Source organism: Echiichthys vipera, assembly GCF_963691815.1.
Source record: "Echiichthys vipera genome assembly, chromosome: 20".
NCBI classification, from domain to species: Eukaryota; Metazoa; Chordata; class Actinopteri; order Perciformes; family Trachinidae; genus Echiichthys; species Echiichthys vipera.
The window spans coordinates 26,815,112-26,834,677 of NC_139845.1; the positions used below are offsets into that span (position 1 = coordinate 26,815,112).

At 41.4% G+C, this 19,566-nt stretch overlaps 1 protein-coding gene across 2 annotated transcripts in view; it reads left to right on the forward strand.

Moving 5' to 3' along the window:
* The window catches only part of recql (RecQ helicase-like), a 33,614-nt gene continuing 14,048 nt past the window's right edge, over positions 1–19,566 (forward strand). For both annotated transcript variants that reach the window (XR_014593680.1, XM_083935609.1), the window contains exons 1-2: positions 1–108; positions 18,723–18,808. Coding sequence is in view for 1 of the 2 variants with exons in the window: in XM_083935609.1 (XP_083791735.1) it covers positions 18,784–18,808 (25 nt within the window). In the remaining variant the exon portion in view is untranslated. The remainder of the gene's footprint in view (positions 109–18,722; positions 18,809–19,566) is intronic.

Consider the following 19,566-nt stretch of genomic DNA (forward strand, 5'->3'; position numbering starts at 1 on the left):
AAGAAGAAGAAGAAGAAGAAGAAGAAGAATATTCTGGGATTCAACCTTTTTCTTATACAGTCTATGGATTCAACAAAAAGAGAGGGACTTGGACGGAGGTGCTGAATGGTAAATCATTTGTATTTTTTGCTTTTCTTTGCAAAGTTGTCCCAGACGTGTTAACGTTATCTCATTTTGCCCACAACAGTGAGGGACATTTTTTCAAGTAACTTAGCGAATCTTAGGCTAGTTAACGTTAACTGGAGAAAATCGCGACTGTGAGCTGAGTGGTTGTGAGTGTAGATGTTGGAAACAGGAATGTTTAGCTGTCCTCATGAATGCCTCTTTGTTTAATTTGTCATTGCGATGTTAAAATATAACGTTACATACCTGATACTTTTTTTAAGGTTTGTTTGAGGAGATGTCAGTCGCGTTTGGAATGTTGGTTGTTAGAGAGCAAGTCGCTCTTTCTGAGAATGTCTATGTCTAATACATTTTCAAATACACCTGTTCGTATTTAAAGCCTGCTTCAGTGTCACGCACACAAAGACACTCAGCCACTTTTTTATGGCTAAGGCAAAAAAAGGGAAATTCATCAGGGAGATTATACCTACTTTGCCAATGATATCTATCTATCTATCTATCTATCTATCTAGATAGACTTTATTGATCCCAATCAGGGAAATTTCAGATTTTCACAAATTTCACAATTGGCCAGAGTGTTGGTTTTGTTTAAAGCATGTGTCAAACTGATCAAGTGGCTGTAGGTTTTGATTCCAACCAAGCAAGAACACACCTGATCCAACAAATCAACTGTGTGAAGACAATTCAGGTGATTGAGTAAGTCAAGTCAGGTGTGTTCTTTCTTGGTTGTAATGAAAACCTGCAGCCACAGCGGCCCTTTACTGGATCAGTTTGATACCCCTGATTTGAAGGAATACTTCACCCATTCCCATTAAAGGTTGAATATGGAGAATGAGCAGAACACCACCATCTAGTGTCTCATGATCATAGTCACAACAACGCACCATAGTTTCATCCAGGGCCTGAAGTTAACTTTTTGGGCCACCAGCCATTGTTTTGAAATCTACCAGCCACAGTGTTTTTTTTACCAGCCAGATTTATTTTTGTGCCTAAATAAAGGTGATTCTTGAACTTGTACAGAATCCACATTAAAGTACTGTTGAGTTATTAACCAACTTAATCTCATTAATGACGAGAATGACTTACAGCTGTGTCTGACCTGGTGTGGCAGCATTTAGAATAGAAAGTAACAGAAATAAAAACAGTCAATCATCTCACTGATAGGCTCATGTATTTAGTTAACACCCAACTGAAATCACTGTTTCTTTGTCACTGTAGTGTCATTAGATACCCAGGTTCAACATTTTTTTTATTTTAGATTATCACTAAACATTACATTTATTACAAATGACTTATAAGTTTAGGTTGCTTTTCAAGATAAGACATCTGAATAACATCTCAAACTGCAACCATAACAATCATAATAAATAACAGAAACCAAACTACATTACACTGTAATGTGGAGGTCAGACAATTTATTGAAAAACCCTTTCACAGAGCTGCACAGTGCTTTAGGGTACTTTTTTTCTATGTCCGGACAGGCGCACATAAAATGATGTCAGAACCGTCGTAGGCCTCGTGCTCGTACACGTGCGCATGCTCGTGCTTGTCCATGTGCAAACGTGGTTTACAAATGCCTGCCTCTCCCAAACGGGCCGTGGACGGCAAGCCGCCGTATGGTTGCAGTCACACTGGTCAAACAAACTAGACTTTAGCTGTGAAACGTCCTGGGGCACGGTACGGATGGACAGTGTGAGTGCGTCCTGAGGCTCTGAGTCCTCAAAAGAGGAGTAGCAGCAGACACTCCCCTCTGCTTCCTCCTCTCTCCATACATACTGCAATCCCGACAGTGCATCTCCTCTGTTATGGCGTCGTGAACCTTGCCATCCCTTTCCACTTTGTATTGAAACGTTTTTTTTTTTTTTTTTTAAATCCTCCTCCTCATCCTCTTTTTTTTTTCTGTTGCAGCCAGCAATATGCAGCCACATTTTTTATTTTTCTTCTTCTTCTCGTTTTTTATTTTGAAAGTCCAAGAAAACAGCGGGGCTTGCTTAGCAACAATAGACTACCTGATTGGTCAACAACACACAACTCATTGGCTACACGCTATTGGCAGGTAGATTGACAGTTTCACCTGCCAATCACAAAAGTTACCCGATTTGGCGTGTGGGCGGGTACCAATTTCCTGCCCTGATACATTTTTTTTTTTTAATGGAAAAACAATACTTTCTCGCTGTACCCCTCAAACAGCCCCATGGGTATATTATATACAAATTAAATATATAGCTTTTAATAAAGATTCTATATATTCAACCTTTAAGCTTTGTATGGTTCAAACCTGCAATACAGATGTTCCTCCTTTCATTTGACCTGAGCTCTACATGAATGCTGTGGCGTAATTAAGGGGGGTCAAATGTGATTTTTTTTTCCCCCTGTTTATTTTACTGGCAGCAGTAGCTGCTAGTCTATGGTCTGTACCATAGCACGGCACGGCAATCGGAGAAACAAGATGAAAACACTTCTGGAGAGTGTCTTGTAATGTTGATATTCTAGGAAGATGGTGCCGCGTGTAGACGCAGCGACCTCTCGCTCTCCTGATCATGCAATGTTTTGTTCGTTTAAAGAATGTTTGTCTGAACATTTTTCTTGTCAGTCTACGTCGGAATACAAGTACAGTCGACATGCTTTATTAGGCATCCAAAAAAATCAAGATTTGCAAAGTTTTGCAACCAACAACAGAGACGCTAAAAGAGCTCGAACTGCTCCGTCGGCCTGCTCTCACACTGGACTCGCCTGCTACCCCTCTCCCAGAAAGGAGGCATCAAAAGCGGTGTGCGAGGACAATGAAGAGGGGCAAGCGTGGAGGTATCTGAGCCAGGCTAGATGCTAGTCCAATTCTCCCAACTCCCAACAACTGGAGCAGCTAGCATGCTACTGATCGGACAGAGCCCTCGTAGAAGGAGGGAAGATCTGAGGGTTCTGTGTTTACATCCAAGATGCGTGGTGCTGGGACGCAATGGTGGTATGCAAACACCGTTCTCCAGTGGTGGAGTTTATGATCATAAAGTGTTGTCCTTTCTATCTGCCCAGAGAGATGACTGTGATTCTACTAGCTGCAGTCTACATCCCTCCCACTAACAACAACAGTGATAGGAGCGCTGCACTTAATGAACTTTACCAGCACATCCAGATGGTTTCACTATCTTCGCAGGACATTTTAACCATGCTGATCTCAAGACTGTACTGCTGAAATTTCACCAGCACGTTAACTTTCCAACAAGGGGAGTTAACACCTTGGATCTGGTTTACACCACACACAGAGGAGCGTACAAAGCCACCCCCTCCCCCACATTGGCCTATATGACCACCTCACTGTTATGCTAATGCCAGCATACAGACAAACAGTGAAAGCCACCAAACCGATTCTGAAGCAGATTAGAGTGTTGCCAGAGGGAGCCTCCTCAGCTCTTCAAGACTGCATTGACACCACAGACTGGGAGATGTTCACACAGACATTGAGGAGTACACAAACACTGTGACCTCCTACATAGCCAAGTGCACTGATGATGTGACCCACACCATTGTCACAGAAGCCATGGTTGATGGGGGACGTCCCTTGGCTGTTGAGACAAGGCATTCAGAGCTGGAGACGAATCTGGCTTGAGAACAGCAAGAGCCAATCTTTCCCGGGGGATCAGAAAAGCAAAACAGGATCACACTCACAGAATAACATCCCACTTCCACGACAGCAAAGATGCACGGAGCCTATGGCAAGGCATTCAAGCTATCACAGACTACAAGCCCACACCAAAGAGCTGCGAGAGTGACACCTCTCTGCTCAACAACCTGAACAGCTTCTTTGCATGCTTCGATGCACAAAACAATACTCGCCCACAGAAAACCCCAACACTTCCTCCTGACCAGACTCTGTGCCTGTCTGCCGCCAGTTAAAGAGGACATTCTCTACCATCAACGCCCGGAAAGCAACAGGCCTCCTGTTAGGGTGCCGAAAGACTGTGCAGAGGAACTGAAGGATGTCTTTACTGACATCTTTAACACCTCCTTGAAGCAAGCCATTGTCCCATCATACTTCAAAGCCGCCACCATTTTACCTGTGCCAAAGACATCATCCCCATCCTGCTACGGCTATTTCTGTGGCACTGACACCCATCATCATGAAGAGCTTTGAATGGCTAGTCCAGTAACTCATCAAATCCATCCTCCCCCCACCTTGGACTCCTTCCAGTTTGCATACAGGGCGAAACGATCCACAGAGGATGCAATTTGCTCGGCCCTCTCCCACATGGAACAGAAAGACTCATATGTGAGAATGCTGTTCATAGACTTCAGTTCAGCATTCAATACCATAACACCACAACAGCTCATCTGTAAACTGGACAAGCTGGGCCTCAGCACTTCACTCTGCAACGGGCTTGCTGTAAATTTCCAGAAAGGCCACACTGACCACCTCCCACTTCCATCGACAGTGCTGCTGTGGAGAGAGTGAGTAGCACCAAATTCCTGGGGGTGCACATCAGTGAGAACCTGTCATGGACTGCAAACACTACATCACTGGCAAAGAAGGCACAACAGCACCTCTACTTCCTGCGGAAACTCGAAAGGGCAAGTGTTCCACCACCTGAGGACATTCTACAGTGGCACCATTAAGAGCATAATTTCCAGCTGTATTACTGTATGGGGCGGGAGCTGCACTGAGTACGACAGAAGAGCCCTGCAGTGCACAGTGAATACAGCGGGGAAAATCATTGGTGCCCCACTCCCATCCCTCAAAGACTTGTACACCACCCGCCTCACTCGGAAAGCGGTCACAATAGTGAGTGATCCAAGCTATCCCACACACAAACTGTTGGCGTCCTGCCCTCTAGGCTCAATAACAGCTTTGTCCACCATGCTGTTAGGCTGCTGAACTCTCTCCCCTCTCTACCCTCAGCCCGACCCAGCAGGGCGTCAGGAAGATAAAAATCTGCCACCCGAGAGACATCCTAAACTCATTAAAAGCACACGGAAATTACTATGCAAATTGCACATATGGACCTGCTGCTATCAATAGTTTTGCACTAAAAAACAAACAAAAAACATCCATATCATATCATCATCATCATATATATATTATTCTTTCAAGACCTGTAAGAGTGTTATGCCACCATCTGTACTTTTATAATTTTAATTATGATTATTACTATTGTATTGTTTTGTTGTTACTATAGCAGTTAGATAATTAACTCATTAGCATTGTGTCTTGCCACTTTACTTTACTAATTGTGTCTTGTCTTTGTCTTGTCTAGTCTACGCATGGGATATTGAGAAACACAATTTCGATTACTTGTATGTCTTGTTCATATGAAAAATTGACGATAAAGCTGACTTTGACTTAATGTCATATTGGACATGTTATGTGTTATGACCATAGACGTATAATAAAATAAGTGGACAGACGTGCTTCCATGTCTGAGTGTGCGCCTAAACCCTCATTCATAGAGTTTATGGTCTTTGTCTCTAGTTTCAAGTGTTCTTCAACACAGAATGCCGTTCATTTAGTAAATTCCCATTTAGAGTAAAATAGACCATAAAGCAGCGGATGCTTTAGGGCGGGGCTGCACGGCCATCTGTCAGTCAGGATGTGTGTAAACATAGTTGTATGTGTATTTACGGCACTGTAGACATAAAATAGCCGTGACTTGTTTTTGGGTGTTGTCTGTGTTAAAGAAGAAGAAGAAGAAGAAGAATTACTTTATTTATCCCACAACGGGGAAATTGAATTTGAAAGTCTCAGGACCTTGACGCTCTGACCTCATCATACTACACTGGAACATTTTGACATCTGGAAATACAGCGTTCAGTTGCACTTTGGTAATCAAGGTACATCAGTTAGCACTACAGGGTCACTTTTTGTTTTTTTAGAAATCTTTTCAGAATTTGAAAGAATATCCGCTCTGGCTTCTCAGTGTGCGACCCGGAGCAGTCTACCTGGCGTTATTTGTATGTATTTTTATCTCTGTTTTTACCTGGTATCACATTTTTTTATTGATGTGTGTGTGTGTGTGTGTGTGTGTGAGATCTTTTATGTGACACTCGGTACTATGGGGTTTGTTGTATGGAGCTTAAATTGCTTCAAAATCCCAGCGCACAAAACAATGACTCACGAGCAATGTATTTGATTTCACACACACAGATATTAACCATCGCGAGCAGATTGGAATCCCTTGAGCTCAACAGGATCTGCTCTCACTCGGGAGAACCAGTTTTGCTGCTCTAGGGTTATTCCTGTGCTCGTGGTCACATTATACACTCGCCAGAGAGGCAGCTTCCGCTCGCTCGTGGAATGCTTTGAGCTCCCTTGTGGAGTGCTTTGTGCTCGCTCGTTGAGTGCTTTCTGCCCTGCGGAGAAAGATTTTGACACTTTGGGGGCGGAGCCACTGGACTTTGATTGACAGCTCTCAGGGAGCCCAGGGTTGCCAGGTTGGTGAGTTTTACCTCTAGGATACCGGCAAGAGACTGCTGTGGTCAAGCCAGCTGAACTTTAAATCTGTTGCACATCTATTCCTGAACCTACGGTACGGGTGCCCGAAGTTACCAAAATGGTAACGTTGAAAGCAGTTTTTATACCCTGTACAAAGGTTAGCCTGTGAATATTCTCATTTGTCTAGGTCATCGTTATCCCCAAAGCAATTTCAGTCGAAAGCAACTGGACTTGGTTATTTGTCTAGGAAGACATTTCACCTCTCATCCAAGAGGCTTCATCAGTTCATGTACGCATCTGACCAGGCTGAGACTGGTCCAACTAACTGGGACTGGTCCAACTAACTGGTGTGGAGATGCAGGTTTGCAAAGGTAAAACATGAGGAAATTATAGGTTTTTTTTTCAACTTTATTAACAAAATCATGTACAAACAACATGGCATACATCATTTTTACATTCAAAAGGAGCAGGTGCAAAGAGGAATGCAGACTAGAGATTCTACATAAGAGCATAAAATACTCATAAAATAAAATAAAAACATAGGTAAGCTAGGGCTTTTCTTGCAGAGCATATTTTTCAAATAAACAAAAAAGTTTTATTGCATATTTACTTTTCATTATGTTAAGGGCTTTGGTGAAAGAGAGAACCTCATAATGAAACACATGGAACCAAGGTTTCACTTTCATCCATTTACATTTGTGTATGTGAAACTTTCCCAGGATGAGTATGTTGTTTACCAAAAATTCCCTTTCGTTATTGTCGTTAAAACCAAATCTCTGTGGTTACAGTTCACCAGATGGGTACACACCATTTAACATTTTAAAATGGACTTATTTAGCTTATGGATTTATGGGGAATTCTAAATATTTAGAGCGTAAAGAATATAAAACATCTTTGGGGAGGAACTATTAAATGGAGTTTTGAAAAGACAATAAAGATAGTGTGATGTAATCAAGCATCTTTCTAGTTGTTTAGTTAGGAATTTTAATACTTTTGAAATCACAGTTTCCAACTCGGAGGTGTGGAAGATTAGGTGAAATATGAGTCAAGTTCGAAATGATCCCTTGAATTAAATTTAAAGTAGGAATTGGGATGGCTTTCATTATGGAAGCAAAGGAATTACGATCAACTGCTAGATCATTTTTAAGACAAAAATGTTCTTATGTCATCACACGCCTATTTTCGTCAGTCAAATTAATTAAGGACCAAATACCTTTTATCCATCCAGTCCTTTTTATACGACGACTTGTTTTTAACTGTAATGTTTTTATTGTTCCATATCGGTGTGTTGTGCGGGGTGAAATTATGATTATACAAAAGTTTCCAATATAAAAGGCCTCGCTGATGAAACGGGGATAATTTGAGCAGAAGTCTCTGACAGGAAATCAATGCGTCAAAGCTTCTTGAAGATTCTCTGGGGATATGATACCAAAAGCTCTTATTGTTAAGGAAAGATTTCAACCAGTTAAGTTTCAGTGTTCCATTGATGAAATCAAAATCCATAGCCCCCCTTCTTTGTATTCTTTGGTCATCTCTGTTCGCTTAATATAGTGCATTTTTTTCCTCCAAATATAATCAAAATGAATTTGGTTGACCTTATTGATGGCTCTGTTCGGAATGGCAAGAGAATATGCTGGATAGATACATCTCAATATGCTTTCCATCTTAGTAAGAAAGACGTAAACTGATGTCTCTCAATAACCAGGAGTTAAGTTTAGTTTGACATTCAGTAATTAATCTCCACACATTCATACTTTCTCTTTCAGTTGGGTTTTTAGATATGTGCATTCCTAAATATTTGACAACTGATCTTATAGGAATGTTGCTTATGTAAAATCACTTTGATGAATTGGCCTCGACTCACATTTGTTTAAATTAAGTTTAAGCCCTGCGGCTTGTATTATCTTAGGGGTCTCAGTTTGGTGTTACATAAAGATGGTAGTATCATCTGCAAGCTGGCTAATGACAACAGGTAGTCCCATAACATTTAAAGGAACAGTCTCTGAAATTTTATTAAGAATAGAAAGCAATTCTGTGGCAATTATAAAAAGAAATGAAGAGATAGGGCAGCTTTGCTTGACCCCACGTTTGATAGCAAATCTTGCTGATGTACCTCCTGGTAATGAAATGGAGCTATTTGCATTATCACAAAGAGACTCTATGGTGGCTCGAGATTCTTTCCCAAAGCCCAAAAGTTTTAAACAGTAAAAAATAAAGGGGTGTTCGATTAGAGTCAAAGGCTTTATTAAAAAATAAAATAAAGCCATAATCCTCTATTAAATGTTTATAATTTTGGAGATGGATCACCAAAGGGATGTTGTTGTGAAGGGATCTATCTTTCATAAATCCAGATTGGGAGTCACTTATAATTGTATCTAGTTTACTCTATAATCTATTGGCATACGCAAGGGTTACAGTTTTATAATCAATTCAATTTTTAGTGCCAAATCTGGAGCGGCAAGGGAGCTATGCCCGGCTCCTATTTGTGGACTTCATCTCAGCATTTAACACCATACTCCCCGACAGACTAATGACTGTCGTGGAAATTTTCTGCTCTTGGTGAAGAATGAAATAACGAATTTTTGCCGGCTGACAAAGTTTATTTTCTTTGCAAAGAAAAGGTCAATCGACATGCGAGCGGTTCGAATGAGGAAAGACAAGTGAGCAAAAGAAACCTTGAACATTTATAACCTGAGGGAAAGCCCACCCCTTGAATGTGTATTACATCCTTTGTCTTACTGTGGGGTTGACCAGCCCAGACATCCTGCCGTATAATTAACAGGTCTGATCAACACAGTTCAGAATACACAAGGGTTGAATACATCATGAGACAGTGAGTGGTTAACTGTCTCTGAAACTTGAAATGCAATTACAAGGTCTAGACATTAAAATACACAAATGGGTAGAAAAGAAAAAGAGATCTGATATCTTGGGGGGGAAAACCTTCTGTTCTGCCTGTCTGAAAGGCTTCTCAAGGAAAAAGGAATATTCAAATTTACCATTACATTTCCCCCTTTTTATTATTCATTAATCACAACTGAAGAGAATAAAGCATAAACAAGAAATAAAAATAATATTTGCAAAATCAGAATAGATTAAATGAAATAATGATAAAGAAGTAAAACAAAAAATAAAAATAAAAATGGAATAAAATAAACATAAAATGCAACTTTAAAATTCTACTACAACTTAATAATCTGAACATTAATTCACGTAGATTTTAAAATGTATCATCATGGCAGTGGTTTAGAAAAGTAAGTTGAGAATTTAAAATATAAAATATAGGAGTAAAAAGTAAGGGGGAAAAAAAACCAAAAACAATTATTTGATGCTGTAGTGTTTACAAATATTTTAGTTAGACAACTTGACTGACCTAGATAAGGGCCGGATGGTGATACTGAACAAACACAAGTCTGTGCATAGATACTTGTCATAATTGGCATAATATGCATGAACTTGTCCTGATCGCCAAATTTCAGGATAAACAGTGCATGAATGTTGCATTTTGTCCTTTGTTCAGAGTGACAGTCTTGGTGGGTTTGGAGGTGTAAGCTTCTGTCAGAATCGCTGACCATGAAAGGAACAGCATCAGGTGGTGCATGATGCAGTTGAAAGAAAATGGTTCTGTGCCTCTAATTGGTGTTTGTTGAATTCACGGAGTTATCCCTCATGTTGTCCTCTCGTTGTTCGTTCTTGCGTTGTCCAGGTTGACAGCTGAGTCCCTCTGTTGGTTCGGGAACCTTCCTGCAGTGGCTGGTGTGTATCCACGTTGTTCTTTCAGCAATCTTCACACCGGTATGTGTTATCAGGAGTACTTGGAATGGACCTCGCCAGCGTTTGGAATTCCAATGTTTCCTTCTCAGGTCCTTTATCACCACCCAGTCACCAGGCTGGAAGTCATGGAGCGATGTGGAAGCTGGCAGTGGAAGGGCTGACTTCACCTGTGTTATGTGTTGCACAAATCATACATGATTGACAAGACTTCTGCGCATAAGCTGAAAAACCTTTGGTGAACCAAAAGCGGGTTATGGCATCCAACATTCTCCCTTTTGACACATGGTCCAATCCATGTGTCAACTTTGCAAAGTGAGGAAAGAAATGTTTAGGTAGACATGGTTTGTTATCAGGCCCTTGCCACACTGCGTCTTTCTGTGGGCCACCGTATCGTTTTCACAGCGTCTTTTCCTCTGGTGTGGCAAAGGTCTGTAATGCTTCGAGGGAGCTGGGTATGGAGGCTGGAGTTGAAACAAACAAAGAATTAAGGATAATGGGTTGGAGTGCTGCTCTTTTTGCAGCAGTATCAGCTCTTGCGTTCCCTAGGGAGATAGGGTCAGAGTTGTTAGTATGAGCAAGACATTAACAAACAGCAATTGAGGTTGGGAGCAAAATGGATCTAGAAGAGCTGCAACTTTGTGAGAATGGGTTTTCCGTCAGATTTTAAGAATTGTCTGTGTTTCCACAGAGTGCCGAAATCGTGTACAACACCAAATGCATATCTGGAGTCAGTTTAAATAGTTACGGCTTTGTTTCTTGCCAGTTTGCATGCCTCTGTCAATGCTATCAGTTCTGCTGCTTGTGCAGAGTATTGGGAAGGGAGTGAGTCTGAGACAAGAGTTTCATGGTTAGTGACAACAGCAAATCCCACTCTGTTGTGACCGCTTTGGGGGTCACGTGAGGCAGATCCATCTACAAAAACAACCAAATCAGGGTTAGTTAATGGGTTTTCTTGTAGATCTGGTCTTGGAGAGCAGACCTGTTGGAGGACAGCAACACAAGTATGTTCCTGTCCGTCGTCAGGCGTAGAGGAGAGTGGCAGGGTTTAAAACATTGCATCTTTTGACAGTGATGTTAGACATTTCTAAAAGCACAGTGTTATATCTGAGCCATCTTGCTGTGGAGAGGTGAGAAGTTGTTTTTTTTTTCAAGTAAAATCATGGACACAGCATGTGGGACCAGGAGGGTTACATCAGAGTAACCCACAATGTCTCTGGAGGCCATAACTGCTTTTTCTGCTGCAGCAACAGCTTTGAGACATCTTGGGAGGCCTGCAGCCACAGGATCCAGTTTGGAAGAAAAATAGGCTACGGGACGTAGTTTATTTCCGTGATCCTGTAACAAAACAGAAGTCATGTATCCATTTTTCTCATCTACTGTTTGAGTAAATGACCTGGTGGGGTCAGGTAGTCCCAAAGTTGGAGTGGTCTGTAAGGCAAGTTTTAGTTTGGTGAAAGATTGTTCTGCTTCAGGAGTCCATGTGATCTTACCTCGTGATTGCAAACTATTGCCATGAATGAGGGAGGCGAGTGGAGCCTCAAGAATGGCATAGTTTAAAATGAACTGTCGACAATAAGAGCACGTTCCAAGAAATTACATCATTTGTTTTTTCGTGAGAGGTCTTGGAAGATTCTGAATTGATTCTACTCTTTTTGGTGACAGAGTTTTTCCCTCAGAAGTGATGACATGACCTAAGAAAAGAACTTGTTCCTGGACAAATTGTAATTTCGACAAGCTGGCTTTGTGACCACTTTTAGCCAAATGTTTTAAGAGTTTGACTGTGTTGGCTTCGCATTGTTCCTTGGTTTGACTGCAGATCAAAAGGTCGTCAACATACTGTAGTAAAGCACTACCTGGAGAGAGAAGAAGAGATTCAAGACTTTGTTTGAGAGCTTCATTGTAGATGGTGGGACTCTCACAATATCCTTGACACAAGCGAGTGAAAGTGTAGCCTCTTCCATTGAAGTTGAAAGCAAACCAAAATTGACTTTCTGGATGGACTGGAACACTGAAGAAAGCATTAGAAAGATCCACCACTGAAAAGAATTTCACAGTTGGGGGAACTTGAGACAAGATTGTGTAAGGATTTGGAACATTTGGAGCTCTGGGTCGGACTGCTGCATTAACTGCTTGCAGATCTTGAACAAAACGCCATTCTGTTGGTTGATTTTTATCTCTGATTTTTTTCACAGGGAACAAAGGGGTGCGCACTGGAGAGTCATCACAGGGGATACTTACTCCTGCTGCTTTAAGAGACTCAAAAACTGGCGTTATGCCATCGATGGCTTCTTGTTTGAGTGGATATTGAGGCTTGCAAGGTCTAAAGTCAGATTTTGGAGTTATGACAACAGGTTCACAGTTTTTGATGAGGCCAACATCATACTTATTAATAGCCCACAGTGTCTTAGGGACTTCCTGTAGGGCGGTGATAGCTTCAGCTTGTTCTTCAGACAAAAAAGAAAAAGATTTAGAAGTGCTTTCGGGTACCAGCTGGATTGTTTTTGTAGTGTGCACAACAGATGTTAAACCTTTACAATAGCACTTCAGTGTTGGTGAAAAAAAATAAATAAAATAAAAATAAAAACAAAAAATAAATAAAAAATAAAAAATTGATCGATCACATGTCTTTTGCCAATCGGCTGCGCGCTGACATGATTTTATGAATGGGCCCAAATCTTCCCAGTTATCTGATGTGTGTCTTGAAAGTGTTATTTGTGACGGAATCAGTTATGGTGTACATGTTCGATTGAGCTGATGTGAGAGAGATTGATTAGCACATCTGTGTTGTGTCCAATATATGTGTGATAGTTTAAGCTTGACAAATCTCTCTTTCATCCAGCTTTCCTCAAATGGCTCATCAGGTTCTGGTGACACATGAGATGTACATGAGATGTACAATACAGATCCTCCGGTGTCATGAAATCAGTTGCCGTTGTTAAAACTGTCTTTTTAGCTTCTGTGACTAGTTCAGAAGAGACTGTTATTTCCTGTAATTTCCATTGATATGCATAGAGCAAATTAAAATTTGGGTGAACAAAGGAGTGTGAAAGACTTGGTTCCAAATCAGATAGTCTGTGAACTTTCAAACCCTCTGATTGTTTGACCTGATGAACCAACAGAGTATACATGTTTTCCCCTCAGTCTTGGTTTTGTAGTGAGTTCTAGAGCTCTTGTCACAGAATATGTGGCTCCTGAATCAACTAAGAATACAACATCTTGTTCAGCAATAGTCAATGTATGTTTGGGAAACCTTTTGAAATGATCAGATGTGTATTGAACATATGTTAAAGCAATTGTGTCTGAGCTCTCAATGGATTGTGTGTCAATCTGCTCAATCATGTGTGTGTGAGTGTGGTGCAGTACCTCCTTCTGGTTTCACATGTTGGTTGGGCCTGTCAGCAGGAGTCCACATCTCTCACCAACAACCCCCGACCACCCTCAGTCTGATGTCTGTGGAACTGAAGATTTTGGTGTGAGACATTCACGTCTCCAATGTCCAGATTGGCCACAGCGGTAACAGATGTCATCAGGACGTCTTCTTGCAGATCCGTTAGCATTGTTTTTCCAGTTGTTGTCTTGGCTGTGTATTCTTTGTCTGTGTTCACGCTGTGGCTGTCTGTAGTCTCGGGCTGTGTTATACATGGTCATTGCTGCCATGTGAAGTTCTTATTGAGATGTTTCTTCTTTCGTTTGTCCGAAGAATTTTTTGTTTGAACAGACGCATCTAGATGGGCTGCTCCCGAACTTGTTTGTTGTGTCATGCTGAAGGGATCTGTTCTTCTTCTCTCGTCAGCTGTTGTAGCGTTGTATGGTGGTGGAGCTGAAGGGTGGTTCGGTGGCTGCAGTAGAGGCATGGGTCCGGCTTCAAAGCCGCCAACTGTGGAAACAAAAAGGAAGAAACCTGCGGGTCTGATGTTCTTTTTGTGTTTAAATCTTGTTTTTCATTTGTTTCAGTTATTTCGTTTGAAAAAGGAAGTTGTTTCTGCATTATTCTCCTATTTCTTGCTTTTGCTTCCGCTTTCCAAATCTGTAAACATTCCCTTTGATTTTCTATAGTTTGCAATTTTTTTACAGATAATTTCTTTTACCTTCTCATGTTTAGTTCTTTTTTCTTTAGTTTTTCCTCTTATAGTAATATAGTTTTTAAACTGAGAGATCCCCCTATTGGGAATCCAAACTCAGCTGTCCAGACATTTAAATATTTTAGAGTTTTATCCCCATGTTTCTTTCTCATTACATCCACAATTGCCCCTCCGGAGGTCCTGCATCAACAGAGCCTTTACTCCCCATTCCAGCTGCGGAGGTCGTGCACGACAACTTACAAAACAGACGTCTCTGCAAGGACCACTTCGTTTTCTTATACCAATATAATAAAATATCTATATAACCCGCACAAGTGATAAAAGCGTAACCCAAAGTATTTAAACTTTGATCCCTGAGTCAGAGACTCAGTAGCAATTGTGGATAAAACGAAAACTAGAAATATTATGTAAAATTAAATCCCAAATTTTAAAAGACAAGAAGTTAGAATGTCAATATTTCAATGCTCACCAGATAAATTTCGCTGACTTATTGTTCGCAGGATTCCAGCAGGGACAATCTGGGCCGTCTGCGGTCAGTCCTCCCTCAGAAGAGATTTTGAGGTTAGAGGCTGAAAAGCTTTTTCTTTTCCAGGATGGCCTATCCCTGTCCGCATTCCGCCCCAGACGATCACCTGAGGAATCCCACTTCTGACACCAAATTGTCGTGGAAATTTTCTGCTCTTGGTGAAGAATGAAATAACGAATTCTTGCCGGCCGACAAAGTTTATTTTCTTTGCAAAGAAAAGGTCAATCGACATGCGAGCGGTTCGAATGAGGAAAGACAAGTGAGCAAAAGAAACCTTGAACATTAATAACCTGAGGGAAAGCCCACCCCTTGAATGTGTATTACATCCTTTGTCTTACTGTGGGGTTGACCAGCCCAGATATCCTGCCGTATAATTAACAGGTCTGATCAACACAGTTCAGAATACACAAGGGTTGAATACATCATGAGACAGTGAGCGGTTAACTGTCTCTGAAACTTGAAATGCAATTACAAGGTCTAGACATTAAAAATACACAAATGGGTAGAAAAGAAAAAGAGATCTGATATCTTGGGGGGGAAAACCTTCTGTTCTGCCTGTCTGAAAGGCTTCTCAAGGAAAAAGGAATATTCAAATTTACCATTACATGACCAAACTTTTAGAATTTGGAATATCCAACTCCGTCTGCTTTTGGATCAAGGACTTCCTGTCAGACCGCTCCCAGAGGCTGAAGGTAGGCCCCCACATCTCCACAGCCCTTAGCCTAAACATCGGCTCGCCTCAGGGCTGTGTGCTGAGCTCCCTACTCTACACCCTCTACATGCATGACTGCACCCCCGCACACGCCAGCAACGCCATCATCAAGTTTGCTCATGATACCACAGTTGTGGGGCTCATTTCTGGGGGAGATGAGTCGGCTTACTGGGACGAGGTGGAGCAGCTACTAATGTGGTGTTCAGAAAATAAGCTTGTCCTGAACAAGACCATGGAGCTGGTCATAGACTTGAGGAGGAAAGTTAAAACTGACACTCAACCCCTATTCATTGGGAGGGAAACAGGTGGAAAGAGTAACGGATTTCCGGTTTCTCGGTGTGCACATACAGGAAGACTTAACTTGGAACATTAACACCCCAACCACCATCAAGAAAGCACAACATAGACTGTACTTCCTGAGAGTTCTCAGGAATAACAATCTGACTCAGAAACATTTGGTGTCATTCTATCGTTGCTCCATAGAAACTGCATGTGTGTGTGGTTTGCCAGCTGCAAAGTGGCTGACCGGAAAGCCCCCCAAAGGGTTGTTGACACAGCCCAAAAGATCATTGGAAGAACTGTACAGCTCTCGCTGTCTTAGTAGGGCTAAAAACATTCTAAGGGCGCACTCACACTGTCCTTCCGCACCGGGCCAAAACTGTTTTTTCAGCTAAGGCCTAGTGCGTTTGACCAGTGTGAGTGCACCCGCTCCGCGCATAACTGCGACCAGCGGGCCGTCCACGGCCCGCCTGAGAGAGGTGGGCTTTTGTAGAGCGTGTTTGCACATGTACGAGCGCGCGCACGTGTACAAGCACGAGCACGATGCCTACGGCGGTTCTGACTTAATTTATGTGCGCCTGTTCGAACATAGAAATTAGAAGGACGGACCATGTGCGGACATTTAACAACAACAACAATGGCGGCGAAAGGTTCACGTTGGTGTGATGCGGAGGTGGAGTGTTTACTGCAGATTTGGTCGGATGAAAATATTCAAAAACAGTCGGACAAGACGCACAAAAACTCCAAGGTCTATGGAAAGATTTGTAAACAAAGAGATGCATTGCGATGACGTGTGACGTGTTACAGCGTGATGACGTATGGACAGCGAGAAGCATTTGCGCGAGGCCCAGGCAGTGTGAGTACAAACGGGCCTGGGGCGCGGGGGGAGAGGGAGGGGGGACAAGACCGACAAACAAACACACTTCCAGAGATGCAAGCAACCACAAAGTAACAGTGACTATAGTGATAGCTAAAGCAATGTAAATAATTCTTACAAGTTATGGCAGTTAATACAACAGAACAGCAAGAAACAGACACAGCCAGGGTGACAGAACATGACAATGATAATAATTATGATGGAACATATGAAGTTGAATTAGTAACTTGCATTGATGAGATATGAATGATACATACAGACAGGATAAAAGATCAGATTATCGCAACAGGATTATCCCCTGGCAGACTAGGCTTTATAGCAGCATCATTAAGCATGACAAAACCAGCTTAAAAATAACAACAAAGCTAAGGGCTCGTAAGCCCTAGCTGTAAGCTTTATCAAAAAGGAAAGTTTTAAGTTTACTCTTAAATACGGGGACAGTGTCTGCCTCCCGAATAACACTTGGGAGTTGGTTACACAGGAGAGGAGCTTGATAGCTGAATGCTCTGCCTCCCATTCTACTTTTGGAGACTCTAGGAACGACAAGTAGCCCTGCATTCTCAGAGCGCAGTGATCTAGTCGGGTAATATGGTACTATGAGCTCTTTAAGATACGATGCAGCCTGACCAATAAGAGCTTTGTAGGTAAGGAGAAGGATTTTAAATTTTATTCTAGATTTTACAGGTAGCCAGTGCAAAGAGGCTAATACAGGAGAAATATGTTCTCTTGGATTTGTTTTAGTTAGTACACAAGCTGCAGCATTTTGGACCAACTGTAGACTCTTAACTATTTTTCAGACGGATAAATAAATCATGTTTGACTCCCCTTAATGACGCTACAGCATTTGAAACAGAGCTCAGGGCAAATGAAAGGAGAAACACCTGTATTGCAGGTTTGAAAAATGGTGATCTAGCACTTTTAGTTTCGCCAGAGCCTGGCTGGTGAATGCAAAATGACGATAATTTAAAGCAGGAAGTGTTGATATAGTTCTCTCCCATCTCAGGGGATAATGAGGGAATGATTCACGACCATTCAAATTTGAAGTGCTTATAGAGTTTGTCAAGGATAAAGAGTTTAGCATCCTCCACCCCTTTTCCAGTTAGTCTAATTTGCTATACACTAAAGCATAGTTCACTAACTGGTGGACTGCGGTCCGAGTCCGGACTCAGAGGCAATCCTGTACGGACCCGGATCTATAATCCATTTATTATTACGGTATATGAATTTGACAGGAATCTCTGGAAAATCCTTGGCAAGGAGCTATTGTATTTATTTTCTCTCTTTTTTTAAAATGCAGCATTTCTTGAGAGGGATTGTGTATCTGTGCACTTCAATACTAAGTGACAAATATTGTCAAAATGTTAATGTTTTATAATATGTTTATTTTATGTTATTAACATGCAGACGCTGATACGACTTCTTCAACATATAACACACTAACGCATATTAGACATGATGTTCCGGACCTTTACTTGAATAAATTTTCTCTGGCTGGACCTCTCTGTGTTTTAGTTGGATACCCCTGCACTAAAGAGACAATCAAATGTTTCATGATTTTCTCAAAGATTTTCATAATAAGTGATGTAAGAGCAACAGGCCTAAACTCAGTTACTTGCTCAGGATTTTTTGTTTTGGGAACTGGAATTATTGTTGAGCTTTTCCAAATTGAAGGAAGCTGACAGTGATTGACACAAATTTGAAAGAGTGTAGAGAAACCTTCACTGAGCTGGTTGGCATAGTACCTCAGTGTCCACCCACAGACAGCATCTGGGCCAGACAGAGTATGTAACCTCTTTACATATAACAAAATAAGTAAGGGGTACAAGATAATTCTTCAACACAGTGACAATGCATTGATTTGAAGGTGATCTTTTTTTTTAAAGGAAACAGTACTTATATGTCACTGAACATACCTTTCTGTCTTACAGGGAATCATATCAACAACTCTGACAAGATTGACTTCTTTCTGAGCAAATCCGTCAGAGAAATATGGATGGTGGTGGCACAACCAATGGTAGGTCTGTTCTTCCCAAGAAAAGAAACAAACAGTTGAGGTATTTAGTAACTGGACTATGTACTTTTTATTTGCATTAAAAATGCCCAAACCTTATTATAGACAAAACAGTGCATCAGTGCTTAGACAAACAATCATACAGTCCCTCTCTGATAATTCTTCAGTTGTTACATTAAAGGAGGTTGATCTCATTGGAACTGATGACAATGTCCTGCCTCAGCTCTAAAAGCATGGACACACCAGGCCCACTTCAAAGAACTAATGCCCATGAAGGTCAACTTGTGCGTTGCCTCATGTTATTGTCTTTTAAACATATAATCTGTATTATTTTCATCTCGTCATTTTTATTTGAAGTTCCTATCCATCACAGAGTGAGTTAAAACAATGTTGATTGATCATGTGACACAATGAATGCACTTCTTGCCTTTTTGCTGAGTATTCCAATATCCGTGTCTGTGGAGACATTCCCTCTCTAAATGCAAATGTGCTGCTGTGGTTGGTCTGCTGGTGGAGCTTGTCACTGTCGGTTATGCTGCGTTCAACTTTATTTAGAAAATCTTGAACTTCTACCTTCTGAGTCAGGCTTGTGTATGGATTTAAAAGGGTAACATATAGGGGATGGACCGATGACAGGAAATGGGGAAAAAAGAGAGAGGGAATGACATGCAGCAAAGGGCTGCAGGTTGGAGGCAGGCTTACATTGGTTGGTACATTAAAAACAGCAACCAAATCAATTATGTCCCTTTTGTACGAGCCAC